Raw genomic sequence first — 20,324 nt, 5'->3', positions numbered from 1 at the left:
TGGACTTTGGCTCAGGTCATAATCTTACGGTTCATGAGTGCAAGCCCCATATCAGGCTCTATTCTGACATCTCAGAACCTGGACCCTGCTTTGGATTCTGTATCTCCCTGTGTCTCAGCCCCTCCCCTGCTTGGACTCTGTCTCTCTCTTTCAAAAATAAATAAGCATTAAAAAAAAAAATAACAGGATTTTAAAATATTTTTAAAGTTTATTGTTTAATATACACAAATTGTGTCAATATATATTTTAAATGGCATTGCATTGTAAACATAACCCAAATGACTCAGTATATATAAAATATTTGTCCCATTCTGTTTGGAAGAGTTTCATTCTTGATTGTAATCTCATTGAAGAAAACCTTTATGTGTGCAGAAATAAGGTCCATAGGATGTGTTTGCTCATATCATTTAAAGATAAATTAAGCACTGAGACTGACAATGAATGAAGAGCACCCAGGTTTGTGATTCCTTCAGTGGCTTTTGGGCAATTTTGTGGGATCTTATCTACTCAGGCCTGGTCGGCGAGAGAGGACTGGCAGATACCTACCTGTCAAACAATAACTGGGGAGAAATCTGAGTAAAGTGTTGTCAAAATAATAGCTTTGAAAAAAGGATTTCATCAAACTTAGTAAATTATACCTTAGTTTCGTTTTCATCCTTTGTCACAGTTTTTGGTCTTTCTCTTTTGTTCATGGAAATCTTGAGAAATAAACCAATCATTCTGAAAGTCTTATCAACTCTTATTTTTCTTATGCCTTGCAAAATTTTACTTCTAGAGATCCAACCGAGTACTCTTTGGCAAGGTTTATTTTGTGTACTCAAGCAATACTGGTAGACCCAGGAGATGTCTCACTGGCTATAAACTCACTAGAGATTATTATAATGCTGGCAAGCCCAATCATTTGCACTGTCCATCTGTGATATTTTCAGTATGTCAGGTATCACTGAAATTTTCATCTATAGACTGTGACTGAAAAAAACTAAGCACTTGTTTTTTCCATCCATTGTCCTTGCCTAGAATGTTTACTCTGCCTTCTTACGTAAGTTGCATTTGGTTTACAAGGCCCATTTACTTAACAAATATTTATTGAATATCAAATTTGTGCCAGATAATGTTTTAGGCAATGGATAGACCGTGGCGAACAACAGAGACAAAATTCCTATTATCACAAATCTTATATTGTGAGAAAGACAATAAACAAATAAACAACTGACTTTCAGCCAACAGGGGGAAAACGGTATCTGCGGTGGGGAAGAGGACTATTTTCATTATGGTAGTCAAGGAAATGTCACTCTCAGGTGACATTTAAGCAGAGAACTGAAAGAAGAGAGAGACTGAAGCATACAGTCTAAGGAAAAGACATTCCAAGTGGAGAGTAAATAAGATAGAATCTTGACATGATTGAGAATCAGAAAGATCCAGTTCCATTCCTCCATTTTCAATGAGAAGCTCTGATTTCCCCATCTTTCAGTAACAATACCCTTATAATCGTACTTGTCCATGTGACTCATTTGGCATTGAATGTATGTGTTGTGTTATAATTCTAGTTATCTTTGAAACATTGAGAGGCTAACTCTCCACTTAAGACTCCTCTCCTCCAGGCTCAGGACCTTGCCCTATACTTCTTGACATGCCAATATAAAAATAGTAGTCTTATGCAACAAGCATTCAATAAACACCCATGATCATTAATCTGATGTAATGATTTGTGCTATTGTTGAGTCCTCAGGAAGCATATTAACCCTTGACTAAAGATTGAGTTGAGTAGAGGATTAAAGTTCTGAATATTTAAAAACTATATTTAATAAATATATATTGGTTTTAAAAAACAAGCAAAACTTAAAATATGCTGCTTAGAGATATACACATATATGATAAAAATTATGTATATAATTATATACATGTTATTTATGTAGACTAGTTTGGTTATGTTAGGTTTGAGATGCCTATCATGTCCAAGTGGAGATGACAATTAAGCAGTGGTACATATGAGTCTGAGATGCAGGAGAGATGTCAAGGATGATGATATAAATTTGGGAGTCATTGGCATATGGATGGTACACTACTTAAAATAATGTGACTGGATGAGCTGAGCTCACCTAGAGAAAGAATGAAGTGAAAGGTGAGTATAATTTGTAGTAGCAAAGAATTGCAAATAACTGTCTACCAATAGAAAATTGGTTGAATAAATTATGGATTATACTATTAACATTTTCATATTGCTATTAATAAGAATAAATTATAGATACATACATTGACCTCATGGGATATTTAGTATATGTATTTTAACCCTCAAAAAACAATTTTCAGAGTAACGTGGGTAATATGCCTACACATTTTAAAAACAACCGCGTAGGCTGTATATAAGAGAATATAGTAGAAAGATATACTCTAAACTGTAGGGAATAGGTTAACTTTTTCCTTCTACATATTTATTATATTTATACCTTATTCATGCAGCTTTTAAAAGACTAATGAAAGAGGGACATAAACAAAGTGTCTGTAACTATTTATTTAGAATGTAAAGGAATCTTAGAAAAGATATTTATGGCAGGAACAATATCCTATCGGTGCTCCATTTATTCCCCATGTGTGCCACTTGGCATCCCTTTTCTTTCTTGTATATCTGCTCCTCCAGTATTTTTTACCATCAAACTTCCTCACTGGTAATCCTTAGCTGGGGACTGTCCTTAGGCTGTGAAAACTGCTGCACCCATCCACAGGAGAGCAAGCAAGTGTCTAGGAAGTTACGTCTCTCCAGGGGCAGGAATTAACCAATGTCCGGTGGGTGAGAGGGTATGAATGCTCCAGCTCTCTTGCTCCCTAACTGGGGACATTCTGAGATGTGATCTATGCTGTCCCCAGAGCATCTCTGCAGAACTGAGCCAAAGTTCCCTTTCTTAGGATTTGGTTTAATGTTACACTCTAGTCTCTTCTCCTTCCCTTCTTTTCTGCTTCTCAACTGCCCTTCTGGCCTGTTTGGGGAACACCTGATAAACACCATTATATGTATCCTTGTCTCAAGGCCTGCTTCTGGGGATTGTGGCTTAAGACAATGACCAACCTATTTTAAAAGACTATAGATGTAACCTTAACTCCTGAGAGCCCAGGCATCATAGATAGGATAGTGTAGTAAGTCAGATGCTCAGACTTTAGGAGAGGAGTCTGGAGCTCGGTCACTTACTCTCCCTGTGGCCTTGGGCAATTCACCAAACACCATGCCTTTGTTTTCTCATCTGTAAGATGGGACTGATAATAGAACTACTTAATAGAGCTATTTCAGAGTTAAATAAGATAATGTACTTAAAATGCATATAGAACATTAGGCACTCAATAATGATTTAAAAATTAATATGGATGTTTTATATAAGTATAGGGACTATCTCTGTGTGCTGTGGCCTGTCTAACAAAAGGAGTTTCTCTTAAATGAAAACTTATAATAGATATGGAGCTTTCCTTAGGATGAAAGCCACTCTTTGAAGGACGTTATTTTATTATGTGTTACTCATGTGAGGTAAACAAAGTTAATACATCATTGATTTTAATGGGACTTTGCACAGTTTGATTAATATACCATTATTGCATAAAAGCATTCTACGTGCTGAGAAGTAGTAGCTGGTGCATTGGCATAGTGTTTGGTCTAAAGTTTCAGCATATGCTATTTTCACTACATGCCTCCATGCAGGCATTATCATCCGGTATACAATAAATCAGATAATGAATCAAAAAAAGAAAAATGGTACCTCCCTAACAACTATATCACGTATTTTAGCACTGAATATCATTTTAATGTCTTCAATGACATCACTGTGACGATGGCACAATGACCACATCTAGTTTTACTTTTACAAACCTTAACTGATTGCTTAGAGTAACTCAACTAACTGTTCTCTTATCTAAGAACTTACCATCCTGAAGCCAATTTTTCTTGGGCCCAATACCATGGAATTAATTGATACATGAACCAGTTTTACAACAATGTCTGGGCTCTGTAATATCCCTCTGATTGGGAGATCAAGCAAAGCTAGCCGATACTGAATTCTATTTATTACAAACAGCACATTTCCTGGTAGTTTTTCATTTCATTTTGTATAAAAATCCCCTTGTAATTGCTGTCATTCTCTTTATGTTTTCCCCTAATTATTCTGACTAAATTCTCAATTATTCAGGGACTGTATAATCTGTAGATTTTCCAAATCCTCTCTTTTTAATTCTGTCTTTTACTGTGTACATTCTTAACCATTTAAATGTCTCCTATTTTTATAATTCACCAGGTGATAAATGATGGTAGAGTGAGAAGCTCATACTAAAATAAGCAGTTTGTGGGGCACCTGGCTGGCTCAGTTGGTAGAGCATCTGACTCTCAGGGTTGTGAGCTTAACACCACTTTGGGCATGGATCCTACCTAAAAGAGTAATAATAAAATAAGCAGTTTGTTATTTCTATTGAAATTCCTGGTAAAAGGTCTGGTTCCAATGAATGCATAAAATGAAAGTTTTAATCATTTGTGGATCTTAATCTGTTCTCCAATACTGTTTATAAAGTTAGAACCCTACACTTTGTTTTTTTGTATCAAATTATTCATGTACACTTTTTTTTATGAAGTATAGTTGACATACAATGTTACATTAGTTTCAAGTGTACAACATAGTGATTTGACAACTCTATACATGCTTGCCCTCCTAAATATAGTCACCATCTGTCACCAAATAACATTATTACAAAATCACCATATTACCTATGCTGTACTTTTCATCTTAGTGACTTATTTTATAATTGGAAGTTTGTACCTTTTTTTTTAAAGAACCCAACAGTTTAAATATGATAATTTTACCAAGAGCAAAGCTGTAAGTGGGTTGTTTTATTTTATTTTATTTTTTTTTTTAAGGCCTAATGTCATCTCATTCCATACCACCCATTACTAAACTGCACATAGCTTGAGATAATGGAGGTTGGTGGTTTTGTTCACAAATTTGAAACGGTTGAGTTCTTAAATAGAACAATCCTTGAATCTGTTTAGAAATTAAGCTGAAATGAGAGGTTAAAGACAAGTATCAAAATAAGCAATAGTTTGTAACCTCTCAAAACACTCTTGGTTATGTTCTGAGCCCATGACTTCAGCAAAACCTTACCCTAAGGATATGGTGATGTGGGCAAAATGTATGCATTGGGATCCTGATCTTCATTTATGAGCTTCTCTCACTAACCTCATGCCTCCTTGACCCCATATCATTTATGTTGTCCTCTCTGGAGAAACACTTACTGTCCTCAATCACATTATCTAACCATCTTCTGAATACTCAACTCTTCCTTCCACTCTACACAGGTCAGCATTTCTAGTCCCCTTTCCTGTTGAACTTTTCCAGTGACCAAAATAATAAAATACATAGATTCATACTAAAGGATAGTTTTGTGACCTGTAAGCCTCCCCACCTCCTTTCCATTTTCCTTTTAAGACAATTTGCATTAAAAAGAAAAGCTCTATGGGGCATCTGCGTGGCTCAGTCTGTTAAGCATCTCAGGTCAAGATCTTGGGTGGGTTGGGTTCCTGAGATGAGCCCCACATCCAATGGGGCTCTGTGCAGACAGCTGGAGGCTAGAGCCTGCTCACACTCTCTCTCTCTCTCAAAAATAAACACTAAAAAAAAAAAAAGTTAAAAAAAAGATCTACAAACCCAATGGAATATCAAATTGGTTTAATTTCTGGAAATAGAACAAAGGACAGAATGTTCTACTGTCATGCATGTTTCTATAAATGAATAAACTCAAATGGTATTGGTAAATAGAGGAACAATGTCAGAACATAACGTGGACGGACATTGGTTAGTCGGTTGACTCCTCTCACCAGGCAACAACCACCTGACATAAGGTATAAGGACACAGTTGATGCGAGTCAAAAACCTGTCACACCCTATATTCTTCCTCTTGGCACTGTTTGGCCACATGCTGTGTCCTGAAATGTTTATTACACCTTCAATCCATTTTTGTGCATTCTGCTTTCTCAGTAACTCTTCCTTTTTTTCTTCCATCACACTATCTTATTTACTGCAGTATTATTAGGACTAGCATCTTTTTTTTTCTAACTGCTGCTATCTTTATTGGTATTCTTAGTACTCTTGGTTACAAAGTTACATAAGTTTTAACTGTCCACCCAAACTAATTTTCCCTGAAGTTCGCCATTTTTAGTGCAAAATATTACAGACTGGGAAGGTTTTCACAAGTACCTCTTTCATCTGATTGCAAGAACACTGGTAAAGCACTTTAAAAAAGTGTGGGGAAGATTTACCTCCACCCCACCTTCCTTTTTGTGCAGGGGGCAGCATGAACAAAGGAGGAATTTTTTTCCTTCCTTACAGCTTTCTGTATTTGTTGAAAGTTAAAAAGCTACCCAATCAACTAAAAAATTCATCAGTCTTTATTCCAAGTTATTATAAATAATGAACTTAATCATCAAAGCTCCCAGAGGAGCACAATTCCAATGTTACTGGTCATGTCTTAGTTTTTATTACAATTTTGTGCTTAGGTAGATCCAGATTTTTTGTTTCAAATGTCTCATCCTACATGCATATGCAATGTTTTGAGGAATAGTCTCATTATATCATCTTCCTCTTTACATCACATCTTTCTGTGAGGTCCTCATAATCTGTGATAAGTAACATAGAGAGGAATTCTGCACTTGAGAGGAATTTTAAGGTTACAGTTGACAAAAGGGCTGGCTTCTCATTCTTGCTTCAGCAGAGGTTAAGATTTGGCTGGATTGAATTCTTCCAGGTTAAATAATGTATGCAAATTACTGGTCTAGGTGATTTTTTTTTATTTTTTATTTTTTTTCAACGTTTATTTATTTTTGGGACAGAGAGAGACAGAGCATGAACGGGGGAGGGGCAGAGAGAGAGGGAGACACAGAATCGGAAGCAGGCTCCAGGCTCTGAGCCATCAGCCCAGAGCCCGACGTGGGGCTCGAACTCACGGACCACGAGATCGTGACCTGGCTGAAGTCGGACGCTTAACCGACTGCGCCACCCAGGCGCCCCGGTCTAGGTGATTTTATTCCCCTCTTGTATTCCAGTTGAGGGTACCATTTGCTTATTTATCATAGAACTTGTTAGATAGTTGGTTTATGAAATCATTAAATTAGTGAACACCTCATTGGATGCCTCTCTGATCTCAAGCACAAAGTACCTATAACCAGAATGGCAGAATGTATCTACTTTTCTTTGCTACTGCATTGAGAATTTTCTCCTGGAGGCTTCAGAAAGAATGCCACACTTGATTAGCCCTCTTAGGGAAACGAGTACATGGTATGTTTCCAAGTCCCTAGTAATTAGTAATTGTCAACCTTGAGATCCTATGGTGGCTCTTTGAGGCCTATGACTTATATCCCAATGGAACCTTCTTAAATTAAGAGGTTGTTTGGGGGTAGGAACTGAAATACTTGTGTTCAACTGTCAAGAATTAGCTATGTAACCATAGGCATCCTTCAGTAACAAAGTCTTTTTCCTACTATGTAAAGTGACCTGCCTTTCCTAACACTTACACCATCCCAAGTCTTTAGCCCGTTATCATTTATGTATTTTTCTTTCTGGTTTATCCTATGAACACATCTATTTGGAAGCAAAAGCTATGTTTTATTGGTTTGTATCCTAAGTGCTTCTCACAATGACTGTTACCTGGTATTCTCAATAAAATGTCCATTGGTCCAGTGAATGTAAATATTTGGAAAGTTTCACAGTGCTAAATAAATGTAAGCTGTCTGAAAAAAGCAGGTAGAACTTCACCGTTTCTTTCTCTTCTTAGGGCTGACAGTTCTTCCTGTGGCCCAAATGACCCTAGGCAATCAGTGCCAGTTCACACAGAGACTGAACAGTGCCTGGATATTGGAACAGGTCACATTCTCATCCTTCTGGAAATGTTGTCACTCCAAAGGGCTTGGACTTCCTTTGGATCATCTGGTGTCCAGTCATACATCGCTCATCACACAAAGCCATGCTGATACTGCCAAACACCTGTAAAAAAAATCAAAATGTTGAATATTTATTCTGTGGTACATTTTATAGGTGTCCAAATGCTTCAGGTTTGCATAGCACTTTTCTGTAATTACAACAGCTAGGAATCACTAAGATCTTACTGTGTACCAGGCATTATATCCTTACATGTATTAACTTCATGTATCACATGTGTTACATTTCTATGGAGCATGCATGATTGTTTTACATTTTGCATGAGAACACTGGAGAGGAACAGAAGTTAAGTATTTTGCCCAAGTTCACAGGGTTAAAGAGTGGTGGAGCCTAGATACCAGCAGGATATGTCTGGTTCAAGTCCTAGCTTTTAATCCTATGCTATGCTGCCTTTCCACTAATTGCTTTAGTAGCTATATTTTTTTTATTACAATTCATTTTTCTTTTGGGAAACAGTTACAAGAATATTACAGCTTACTTTGCCTAAGTATGAAATCATTTCCACTTCTATGGTTACCCTAAGTTTTAATTGGTGTTCTTTGCATGCTTACACTGGTGATGAGAACTCTATAGTATACATAGATTTATAAAAGATATACTGTATTTAAAAAAATGGAATTCGGGGAGAATGCTTTTGTTTGTCCAAACAGTAAAGGGATTGTTATCGGAAGTTAAAAAATATTAGAAATTTATTCAAAACCATACAATAAAATTCTAAATACATGTTCAACTTAAAAAAAGCTGTTCACCCTAAAAAAAAAAAAGGACCTAGATTAGATCTCCAGCTTAAATCAGGCCCAGTTTGCTATGACTGTTCCATTTATATAGACTGTTAACTATCAAAATGGTGACAACTATCACTACTGTTGCTTGCTATTCAAGGATCTAATAAAGTCATGATTTTGTATGTTTCCCTTCATAACTGAAGATCTCATGTGTTAACACTAAATTTGAGCAAATTAAATACTTTAGTACCTTAATATGCGATGAATAAAAGAGAAAACTTGGTTACAATGAAAAAAAAAAACTGTTAGACTATTTCAGACCACTTTTTCACACCTGTTTTCTATTAGCATACAAGCTACCAGTATGAAGAAAAAACATACATCAAGCATAAATTACCTTTGAACTATATTCTGAAGGGGTTGTAACACTCTTAAGAATTGACAATATTAAAAAGGCAAAAAGCATTATAAGTCACAGTACACAAGACTTCTTACTTCATCTATAAAAATAGAATGAATGCCAATGTTTTATTTGCCACAGGGATAAGGAGGGAAACATCCGTGAAATAAATTTGATAACATGACTCACACTTCATTACAAATGATTTTCCTAAATTCACAACTTTCACATTTGGCTGAGCTAAAAAGAAGAAAGAAAAAAAAAAAAACCTCTAAAAAAGGAAATTTCACTTTATGTAAGTAGGCCAGATCACATGATCTCTTTAGATGAGAGTTTAAATGAGTGCACTTCTCCAGCTGGGAAAATATTTTCCTTCATTTAGAGAGGCTAAATAATTTACCCCAAATGATGAATAAACCCTTGGGTCAGGTTCAGAAAAACCTTCTATCAGCCTGTTTAGTAAGAATCACACAAAACTTTATTATGTAACAAATATGAAATAAAACATTTCCTTGTTTAAGTCTTAAAAGATAAGAATTAAAAAATCCATACTAACTTCACCATCTTTCAGATCTTTTCTCCTACATCTACCTTCTAGGTTTCTTGGGTATGCCACACAACTGTATACAGCCAATTTTACTCAATGGAGAAAAGTGTTCAACTTTTTAGCACCCTATGGAAGTAGTAAGTGTAAGAACAGGGTTATTCAAACTGCTTCCTCTTTCTCCTCCCTCTCATTACCAGCAGCAAAGTTTATTTAAAAAACAATGAGGGAGAAGTACTGAAGCCTAGAGGCACCTAGGAAAGGAGGGAATTCAGAGAATGATAGAATATGGCTCTGGAGAGCTATTTAAGTCATATTGGAAATTTATGTACTCTAACAAAACCCTTTACTGTTCTCCCTGGCTACAGATTTAAATGTGAGGGGTCAGGGATGTGCATGGAGCCTTCATAAACTTATATTTTCTTCTGTGTTTTTGCTTCCTTCCCGTGTAACAAAAGAAATAGAAATGCAAGTGCTTGGTACCACATGCTTTTAAGGCTCAACAAAGCCCATTGATAAACAAGCTGTTTCCAAAGTTGGGGGCCTCGGGATTTGCTTTTTAAATAAATATCGACAGAAGAATCTCCTCGAAGAGAGGCAAGTCACTCTCCCTCCCCAGAAGCCAAGGGGGAAAAAGGAGACAGAAGGTATTGCCCCCTACTTGCACGTGGAATCTCCCTTTCTCCTCCGAACCCCCCTCCGCCTCTACCACGCGGGTCCTGCAGATTCGGGAGGTAGTTGGGAGAAAAGGCAACGATCAGTCCTCCATGGCAAAGTCTTTGGTCTTCTCCTCCTGGTCGCCTACTTTGTAGCGCAGCAGCACGCGCAGGAGACGGTGGTTATCCCGGGAGGGCAGCAGCGTGATCTCTCCGGAAATGTCCGTATCTTGTTCCACTTGCACAGGTTCGTTCAGGTAGAGGAGTGCCTGCTTCCAGTGCGTGACCGGATGAAAAGGCGAAGTGGACAGCACCAGCGGTTTCTCCGAGTCCCCTCCGGGGAAGGTCACCTGGAACCAGATGGCAAAGCCGTGCATAGGCGCCGAGCCGTAGCAACTGAAGCGGAAGCGTCCGCCCACCCCAGCCTCCAGCTCCTGCTCCAGGCCGGTGCGGGCCAGCTCCAGCTGAGCAAAGCGCTGCGGCCGGGCCAGTACATCCTCCCCAGACAAACCCTGCACCACGATCTCCGAGTGGCCCATAAGGCAGCGCGTGGCGAAGCTCTCCAGGCAGCTCATGTCCACACCATAGAGCTGCTTCACCTGGCTCCAGAAGCCTAGGCGCAACTCCAGCATCTGGTCGCTGATGGGCGCCACGAAGAGCTCGGCGGAAGCCGGCAAGAGAAGACCGCCCTCCTTCAGCCACTTGGTCCGCGCGTAGAGCACAGAGCTCAGCATGGACTCGTGCAAGAGTCCGTAGCCCATCCACTCGCTCACGATGGCATCCACCTGCTCCGGCAACTCCACCGTCTCCACTGGCCCCGGCAAGACGTGCACCCGGTCCTCCAGGCCGTTGAGCCGCACCACCTCCCGGGCCTGTTGCCAGATGGCGCTGGCCTCCACCGCGTACACGCGCCGGGCCCCGGCCTGCACACAGAAGATGCTAAGAATGCCGGTGCCCGCGCCCACGTCCAGCACAGTCTTGCCCCGCAGTGCTGACCAGTTCCGCAGGATGCCCAGGCGATAGGCATCCGTGCGGACGCGGTCCGCAATCATCTCCTCGTGGACGGATATGTCCGAGTAGCACTCGTAGTACAGCTGGTCCCGCTCCCGCCTAGCCCTCCGGGGTCGCGGCAGGGCCGCCTCCTGCTCTCCGCCATCTTCCTCCTCAGCTCCCTCCCCTCCTTCGCCGCCGCCCCCCGACTCAAGCTTTCTTTTCTTGGGCTGCGACATCTTGGCGGCTCCGACCGACTCCCAGCGGGCGTTGCGCCGCTCCTCGCGGTCTCCAGGAAGCGGGGGCTTCTGGGACTTGTAGTGCGCGCCCGCGCCTCCCACTTCCTGGGGGTTCGCAGCACAGGTGCCAGCTAGAAGCCTCAGAGCTCTACTCAACTCTTTTAATTGCTCCTTGGAGGTACAGGAATCCCTTTCCCACCCAGCATACCCAGATTTTACGAACCTGTACCTACGCCTCTTTCCCTTAGCTCAATTCCCTTTTGCTTTCACTCCCTTCCTGAAGCCCACACGCGCACAAGACTAAACATCCATGTTTGTCTTGTCTGCTCAACTTTGTCTTGTCTGCTCAAGTGTCTGATTTTATTCCACCGAATCATCCGGGCGACGCCCTTCAGACACTGCCACCGCACCTGGACCATTACTACTCTTAAAGTTCTCCAGGTGGATATTTAAAAATTGCACTCACGTTTTCTTTTCTGTTTTCAATGGCGTTAGGGTGCAAAGAAGGTGTAAATACAACAAAGAAAACCTCTCACGGTGTAAAACTTTGGTTCTGATTCCGGTGAGAGCACAACTTAACTAAAAAGATTAAGATGGATTGTATGACCACTCTTGCCTTCAATTACCCACCCACACCAGCAACAAGGAATCTTCATTGCAGTCTGAGAATTATGTTGCTGGTCTCTATTTGAGGAGAATACTTACTTAACTCAGTCTTGCTCCGGTAATTCAGTGGCTCATTCAAAATTTAAATCTTGGAAGGGTTCAGACTGAAGAACAGTTGAAAAGCAAGGGTGATTTGATACAGTGAAACCCATTGCCAATTGTATTCTGGTAGCCAATTAAAACTTTTTCCCTCAGAAATAACTGAGTCCTTCCTCCCTTATGCTCACTTTTCCACTGCAACTCAGTTTTTTTCTGTGTGATATTTTGTCTGGACAAGATTGATACTCTCCCTCTTCTGTTTTTCTTTCAGTCACCTATCAGCTACTAATTTCTTCCCTCTGTGTTGTTCATAGTAGCAATAAAATAGCTTTAAAATGTGATTTCTGTATGAGTGTCTGTATTTTTAACACTGTGAGAATAAAATTTTCTCCCAGCTTCAAAAAAATCACATTGATGAAAATTGACTTTTATTTTCTTGTAGTCTCAAGCCACGTCTATCTAAACAATGGGCCTATATGCCTCATCTGGGGAAAAAGTTCCTTTACCTTTACTTCCTTCTACTAATCTCTTATTTAACGAAATAGGTTTGTTGACCAGACAAACCTCGGCTCTACTTCTAACTCAGGGCTCTCACTTCTTGCTGCTCAGTAGAATCATCTGTGTAGCATTTAAGAAATACCTATCCCTGTGTCCCACCTCAAAGTTACCAAAACAGAACCATTTCAGTGGAGCCTGGGCATATAGTTTTAAAAGCTTCCCAGGGAATTTGAATGTGCAGCCACTGTTTCTAAGATGATCTTAGTTAAATCTTGCTTCATTATTTTCATTGGGTAAAATTACCTTTTTTTCAATGGCCTGGGCTCAACCACTTAAGACCACAAGTCCTCAAAGCAGCTCTTCTATATTTCTGCCCAGTTTGATAGCTTGTTTGTTGTTGTTTTAAATAGAGGCACAGAGGGGCACCTGGGTGGCGCAGTCGGTTAAGCGTCCGACTTCAGCCAGGTCACGATCTCGCGGTCTGTGAGTTCGAGCCCTGCCTCAGGCTCTGGGCTGATGGCTCAGAGCCTGGAGCCTGCTTCCGATTCTGTGTCTCCCTCTCTCTCTGCCCCTCTCCCGTTCATGCTCTGTCTCTCTCTGTCCCAAAAATAAATAAAAGTTGAAAAAAAATAAAAAAAAATAAATAGAGGCACAGAGCAAGCCAGGGGATTAGAGTTTTAAATGTGACCACTTTAATGTATGACTTCTAGGTTGTTACTTAGTGCATACCTCTCCTTTCCTTCCTCCAAATCCTTCCCTTCCCCTTTTAAATGCACTGACTCCTCCAACCAATTTCTAATGCACTTACTTATAGTCTCTTTTAAGAAAATTCTGAATATAACTTTCATTGGTTCTCCCTCCAAAATATATCTTGAGCCCATCTTTTTTTCCTTCTCCCTTGCCAGCACCCTAGTCTAATCTTCCATCTTTGCTTTGCTGGAAATCAGTCTCCTAAAAGATGGCTCAGCTTCTAAACATACCAGTATCCAATCCATTGTCCATGTAGCTATAGGAATGAGCTTTACAAAACCCAAATTAGACCATGTCACTCTCCAGTAACTTCCCATTCTAGGTCCTGAAACAATCCAGTAACTTCAGATAACTTCCAATCTCATCTCATGATACCCTTCCCAACTCACTGGGCTCCAGATATTCTCTTTCCTGGCTCAGGTCTTCACTTCTGCTCTTCTAGGCTTGGAACGTTGTTTTTCATGTTAGTACTTAACCTCAGTGGCTTCTTCTCCTCCATTAGGTCTCAGCTTACATATTGCCTTCTGATAAAGGCCCTCTTTGGCTACCTTAAATGTTATTTTCTAATAATGATTATTGCTTTATTTTCTATTGTTTACTGCTTTTATTATTTGTATGTATTAGTTTATTTCTGTATTTGTTTTTTTGTAAAACATAAACTCCAAGAGGCTTGGACTTTTGTTTCCCCCCTATTGTAGTTCCTAGCACTAGTACAAGTCCTGGCATATAGAGTGCTCAGGAAATAGTCTTCAATGAAGAGTATTGTGGAAATAGTTAGATAGGAAATAGTTAAATAGTTAATTATTCATAGGGGAAGCAGAAGAGTTTTGGTTTTTTTTGTAGTTCGTAGTATGACAATTTGACTCTGATAAATGCTGAGATAAATCCAGATATAGATTGAATTTAGGATGCTCCCAAGTGTGAGAGTTGCTTTGTTTTCAAATACTCTTAACCCTTCTAGACAGAATAATGTTAAGCTCTACATTTTATGCCCAGACTAGAGAAGAAATGGCCTGTGGCTCTCTCCCCTCCTGCACATTGGCTTGATATAGAGAGGGATTTCTTTACTCATCTTTTCTACCACACTGAGTTGTTTTAAGTAGGAAAGGGGCATAGATCATCGTTCTCCTCTACGTCGTGTAGCTCTAGCAAACTACCTGGATGGGAGGAGAGTTGGAGTTCAGCTGACAGAGCATTCTTTGTGTTTTTATTTCAGTGGTCTACTCACCACATCCATTTGATGCTCAATCCCAATGTCTTTCAAATGAATGGATCTTCAAATTGATTTAATACATCTTTACCAGCATTAAAAAAAAAAAAAGAAGAAATAGAAAATCTCAAGTACATGAAATGAGTAAAGGTGAGTTTTATTTCAATACTCACTGGTTTCACTTAAGTGTACTATGTATGTATTTCATGCTCCAGATTATGGTTTGAAAGTTTGAAATCCACAGCTTGTTCTCCAAAGGTGCTGTTAATTTTACATTTCTGTACCTTTCCTTTGGGTTTGTCCACTCACTCATCTATTTAGATAATGTTCAAAATTATCATTTATTTGTAGTTTTTTGCAACCAGTCTGTGACTGATAATACTTACATATAATTCTTTTTTCACTTATTCCATTGGACCACAGCTACTTACATATCTGGCTTTTCCATGTTAGATGGTGTATATTTGGACACCAAGAGTTTATATTTTTCACTTTGATATTGAGAATCGAGTGTATTGTGCTGGAATCTGAACCATTTTGACATTCTCAATTGTTGTTCCTGAGTGCACATGGCATCATAGATGTGTTTTGTATGACTAGGAGAAAGATGATTGATTTTCTGTATCACACGCATTGATGTATTTATCCATTTATTCAATAAACATTTGGACTTCTCCTCTGCATTAAATATTCTAGAAACAGGGGCTCCTGGGTGGCTCAGTTGATTAAGCATCTGACTCTTGATATTGGCTTGGGTCATGATCTTGAGGTTGTGAGATTAAGATTGAGCCCCACATCAGGCTTGGTGCTGATAGCATGGAGCCTGCTTGGGATTTTCTCTCCCCCTCTCTCTCTGCCCTCCCCATGTCCCTCTCTCGCTCTCTCCCTCTCTCTCAAAATAAATAAACATTAAAAAAAGATTCTAGAAACAAAGAACATATCAAGAAACAAAAGACAAAAATCTCTACCTCCACAGAGCTTACATTTTTGTATTAATATTATTTTATTTACCATTCTTACATTGCCTTACTTAAGCAAATTATTATACCACTTTTAATTCTCACATTTTTTCCTATATTAATTTATTTGTGGAATTTGCTGGTGTGATTGCCTCTCACAAATATTTAAAAATTTTTCCTTTCTAATTTGAAGGTCTGTTTAAAAATGTATTTTAAAGCCTGGAATTAGAATTGAAGGCAGTTCCTTCAGGATTTCAAGATTTCATTGTAGTTCTCAAAGTGTGTGTTGGGAAAGGGTAAAGGAACAATGACATTAAAAATGTTATAAATATCTTTTTGATATGAATATTCATTAAATGATGTAGTTCTTACCATTCCATAGTTGCTTGGAAGCTGTCAGCATTGAAAAAGGCACTTCTATCTAAACAAACAAACAAAAAACCCCAAAACTCCCAAAACAAACCTTTATAGAAAATGAAGGTAAAAGATGGGGCACCTGGGTGGCTCAGTCGGTTAAGCGTCCAATTTTGGCTCAGGTCATGATCTCATGGCTTGTGAGTTTGAGCCCCGCATGGGGCTCTGTGCTGACAGCTCAGAGCCTGGAGCCTCTTCAGATTCTGTGTCTTTCTCTCTCTCTGCCCCTCCCCCACTCACACTCTGTCTCTGTCTCTCAAAAATAAATAAAGATTAAAAGTAAGTAAATAAACATTAAAAAAAAAAGAAAATGAAGGTAAAAGATGATGATTTTTCTGTTTAAACAAATTAGAACATCAAACATAAAAAGCATAGGTATATGTAATTCTCTTGATGTACATAGTGTCTTTCCATGGTGTATTGGCCCAGCTATTAAACCAAATACTAAAACAGATGAATAGCAAATTCATAGCTCCCTGATGATATTATTATTTAAAAAAATTTTTTTTAATGTTTATTTTTGAGACAGAGAGAAACAGAGCATGAGTGGGGGAGGAACAGAGAGAGAGGGAGACACAGAATCTGAAGCAGGGTCCAGGCTCTGAGCTGGCAGCACAGATCCCGATGTGGGGCCCAAACCCATAAACCGTGAGATCATGACCTGGGCCGAAGTCGGATGCCCAACCAACTGAGCCACCCAGGCACCCCTCCCTGATGATATTATTAATAGTTGTAATTCTTTTTTTTTTTTAATTTTTTTTCAACGTTTTTATTTATTTTTGGGACAGAGAGAGACAGAGCATGAATGGGGGAGGGGCAGAGAGAGAGGGAGACACAGAATCGGAAACAGGCTCCAGGCTCTGAGCCATCAGCCCAGAGCCCGACACGAGGCTCGAACTCACGGACCGTGAGATCGTGACCTGGCTGAAGTCGGACGCTTAACCGACTGCGCCACCCAGGCGCCCCAGTTGTAATTCTTTTAAAAAATGTTTGTGTTAAATTATTTAGGTAGTCACAACAAAGATACTATGAATGCAATCCATAATTATCAATTTGGTTTAAAATTTGGTTTATTGAGCCCTCTTAAAATATTGAATGCATCATTTTAACAATTTCAAGTACAAATATTGGCTATGACATTTTAACTATTTCTACTACAAATCATGCCACTATAATGGAAATAGTACAAAAACCCCCAGGAATGTTTGTTATAATATGGGGAAAAGTAATATATCAGTGCATCTATGGAAATTTGCTCATCTGCCACAGGAGTAATAAGAATCAGGTAGCTTGAAGAAAATTAGATATTAAACTTAACGAATATTATTTAATAAGCTCTTCCTCTCTTTTTTCTTTTATGAAAACCAGTATAAAGAAAGTCAACCATTTTCTTCAACCAGATGCTTATGATCTCTTAGTATTTTGCTATTGAGGACATTTAAAATGCATAGAAGTAAATGTAGTCACAGTAGACCTGTGATTCTCAAAGTATGGTTTCTAGATCAACAGGTTTTTTTTTTTAAGTTTATTTATTTATTTATTTCGAGAGAGACAGTGAGCATGAGCAAGGGAGGTGCAGAGAGAGAGGGAGAGAGAGAGAATCCCAAGCAGGCACCACACTGTCAGTGTGGAGCTGGATGCAGGGTTTGATCTCACGAACCATAAGATCATGACCTAAGCCAAAATCAGGAGTCAGATGCTTAACCGACTAAGCCATCCAGGCTCTCCTGGAGATCAACAGTATCACCTGGAAAATCACACAAGCGTGGATCCCGCTCTATATCTAATGAATTAGAATCTCTGGGGTTAGGGTTCTGCAATCTTTCTTCTAATATACCTTTAGGTAGTTCTGGTACATCGAAATTTGAGAACAACCACACCAATTTGAAGAGTGCCAGGACCAGTGTGAGGCCAGGTGGAGTTTATGGAATGGAAGGTCTATTTTTCCCCCTATTGCTATGAAACAAATTATTACAAATTTAGCAACTTAAAACAAACTTTTTTTTTTCTTTTATTTCCTAGTGTCCATGAGTCATGAGTTCAGGCACTGCAAGGCTGTACTCAACACGTCAGCCCAGCCACATTCCTTTTTGGAGCTTGGGATTCTCTATCAAGTTCACATGGTTGGCAGAATGCAGTTTCTTGCAGTTGTAGGAATGAAGGTTCCTTCCTCTTCCTGATTATCTGATAGGGGCTACTTTCAGCTTTTAGAGGCTTCTGGCAATTCCATGCCATGCCCAGTCTTTCTCATAACATGACAGCTTACTTCTTCAAGGGCAGCAGAAGAAGCTTTCTGACCTTGGGGAGGGCTCTAGCAAAAATCATTCTCTTGTTCCCACCCACCCCCATCTCCCTTTTAACTAACTAAAAATCAACTGGGAACTTCAGTTCCATCTGAAAATAATATTTTTCAGCTGCAGAAAATGGTTCTGGGTAAAGAGACAAAGGGTGTGTTCCTACTGAAGCTTCATAAATATTGTGAAATATCTGTAAATAAGTGTATGTCTCAGAGAACTATGGGTGTAGCTCACGGCATGTGGAGATGACTGTATCAAACAGATCAGAAACAAAGTTTTGAATAAGCTGTGACCATATCTGACCAGAAAATGTTAATGCCACTAGCTGCACACATTGCCTACTACTGTTGAGTTTCTGAATCCTGCTAGGTGAGGAAGCACACTCCAAATAGTGACCACTTTTCTAGTCTGGGTCCAAGAAGTGAATACTTTCAGAATAAAGCCAGGTGGAGCTGGGCCTAAGTAAACCCAGGAGAGCCGACTAGATTGCAACTCCCATGTGGTGGAAGCAAGGAACAAATTCTTTTGTTACAGTGAGTCACTGAGATATTGGGGTTGTTGCTGCAGCAAAAACAAAGCTGACTTATACAATATATGTACAGAATGAGATCATTAGAGAACCACCACCCAGGTCAGGACATTTAAAACACCACCAGTGACAGAAGTGTCCCTGTGTCCCTCCAATTTTGTACTTTTCCTCTTCTCCACAGGTATATATCCTGATAATACCATAAAAAGATTCAGTGAACTTCCTGTACATCTGATCACACAGTATGTGTTCCCTTGTGCCTAATTTCTTTTGCTTACCATTATGGTTGTGAGATTCATCCCTGTGACTATGTGTAGAAGTATTCTCTTCACTTTCATTGCTTTATTTTATAGTATTCCATTGTATGAATATACCATAATTTGTTTAACTGTTTCTGCTATTGTACAGATCCTCTGAGGTGGAAATAATCATTCCTACAAGGAATTTTGTAGTGTTATTTTTTTCTTGTACAGTTCTTTTGACCCTTAAAGTTTTATACTTTATATAAATAACTTATTTTTATCATCCTATTATATATTAAGTGCCTAATAATAGTTAAAACTTATTGTGTTTAGCATTGCCTAAATGTTTTATATGCATTATTAATTAATTAATTCATTCAACAAATATTTTTTAAATTTTATTTTTTTAATTTGCATGCAAATTAGTTAGCATATAGTGCAACAATGATTTCAGAAGTAGATTCCTTAATGCCCCTTACCCATTTAGCCCATCTACCCTCCCACAACCCTTCTAGTAACCCCCTCTGTTTGTTCTCCATATTTGAGTCTCTTATGTTTTGTCCCCCTCCCTATTTTTATATTATTTTTGCTTCCCTTCCCTTATGTTAATCTGTTCTGTGTCTTAAAGCCCTCATATGAATGAAATCATATGGTATTTGTCTTTCTCTGACTAATTTCACTTACCATAATACACTCTAGTTCCATCCATGTAATTGCAAATGGCAAGATTTCATTCTTTTTGATTTCTGAATAATACTCTATTGTATATGTATACCACATCTTCTTTATCCATTCATCCATCCATGGACATTGGGGCTCTTGCCATACTTTGGCTATTGTTGATAGTGCTGCTATAAACATTGGGGTACATGTGCCCCTTTGAAACAGCACACCTCCATCATTTGGATAAATACCTAGTAGTGCAATTGCTGGGTGGTAGGATAGTTCTATTTTTAATTTTTTGAGGAACCTCCATACTGTTTTCCAGAGTGGCTGCACCAGCTTGCATTCCCACCAGCAATGCAAAAGAGATCCTCTTTCTCTGCATCCTGGCCAACATCTGTTGTTGCCTGAGTTGTTAATGTTAGTCATTCTGACAGGTGTAATGTGGTATCTCATTGTGGTTTCGATTTGTATTTCCCTGATGATGAGTGATGTTGAGCATTTTTTCATGTGTCAGTTGGCTATCTGGATGTCTTCTTTGG

The 20,324-nt window shown here is 39.1% G+C and overlaps 1 protein-coding gene and 1 long non-coding RNA gene across 2 annotated transcripts; one reads left to right on the top strand and one right to left on the bottom strand.

The window, feature by feature from the left end:
- Positions 1–5,679: 5,679 nt before the first annotated feature.
- Positions 5,680–11,658, bottom strand: PRMT6 (protein arginine methyltransferase 6). The gene is made up of 2 exons (XM_019837527.2): positions 10,292–11,658; positions 5,680–8,006 (listed from the first exon to the last, which is right to left on the bottom strand). Exon 1 carries the CDS (start codon positions 11,513–11,515, stop codon positions 10,388–10,390), a length of 1,128 nt encoding a protein of 375 aa, XP_019693086.1. The 5' UTR covers positions 11,516–11,658; the 3' UTR covers positions 5,680–8,006; positions 10,292–10,387.
- Positions 11,600–19,119, top strand: LOC109502512. Its single transcript, XR_002161135.2, has 3 exons — positions 11,600–11,693; positions 14,685–14,828; positions 19,059–19,119. It is a non-coding gene; the product is annotated as an uncharacterized LOC109502512 (long non-coding RNA).
- The last annotated feature ends 1,205 nt before the right edge of the window (positions 19,120–20,324 follow it).

This window comes from Felis catus, chromosome C1 (assembly GCF_018350175.1).
Source record: "Felis catus isolate Fca126 chromosome C1, F.catus_Fca126_mat1.0, whole genome shotgun sequence".
NCBI lineage: Eukaryota > Metazoa > Chordata > Mammalia > Carnivora > Felidae > Felis > Felis catus.
The sequence above is the reverse complement of the archived record's forward strand: the minus strand, read 5'-3'. Positions and strand labels throughout refer to the sequence as shown.

What these genes read in the sequence shown, in the direction of transcription:
- PRMT6 (XM_019837527.2), bottom strand. Translation starts at nt 11,515, where the DNA reads ATGTCGCAGCCCAAGAAAAGAAAGCTTGAGTCGGGGGGCGGCGGCGAA.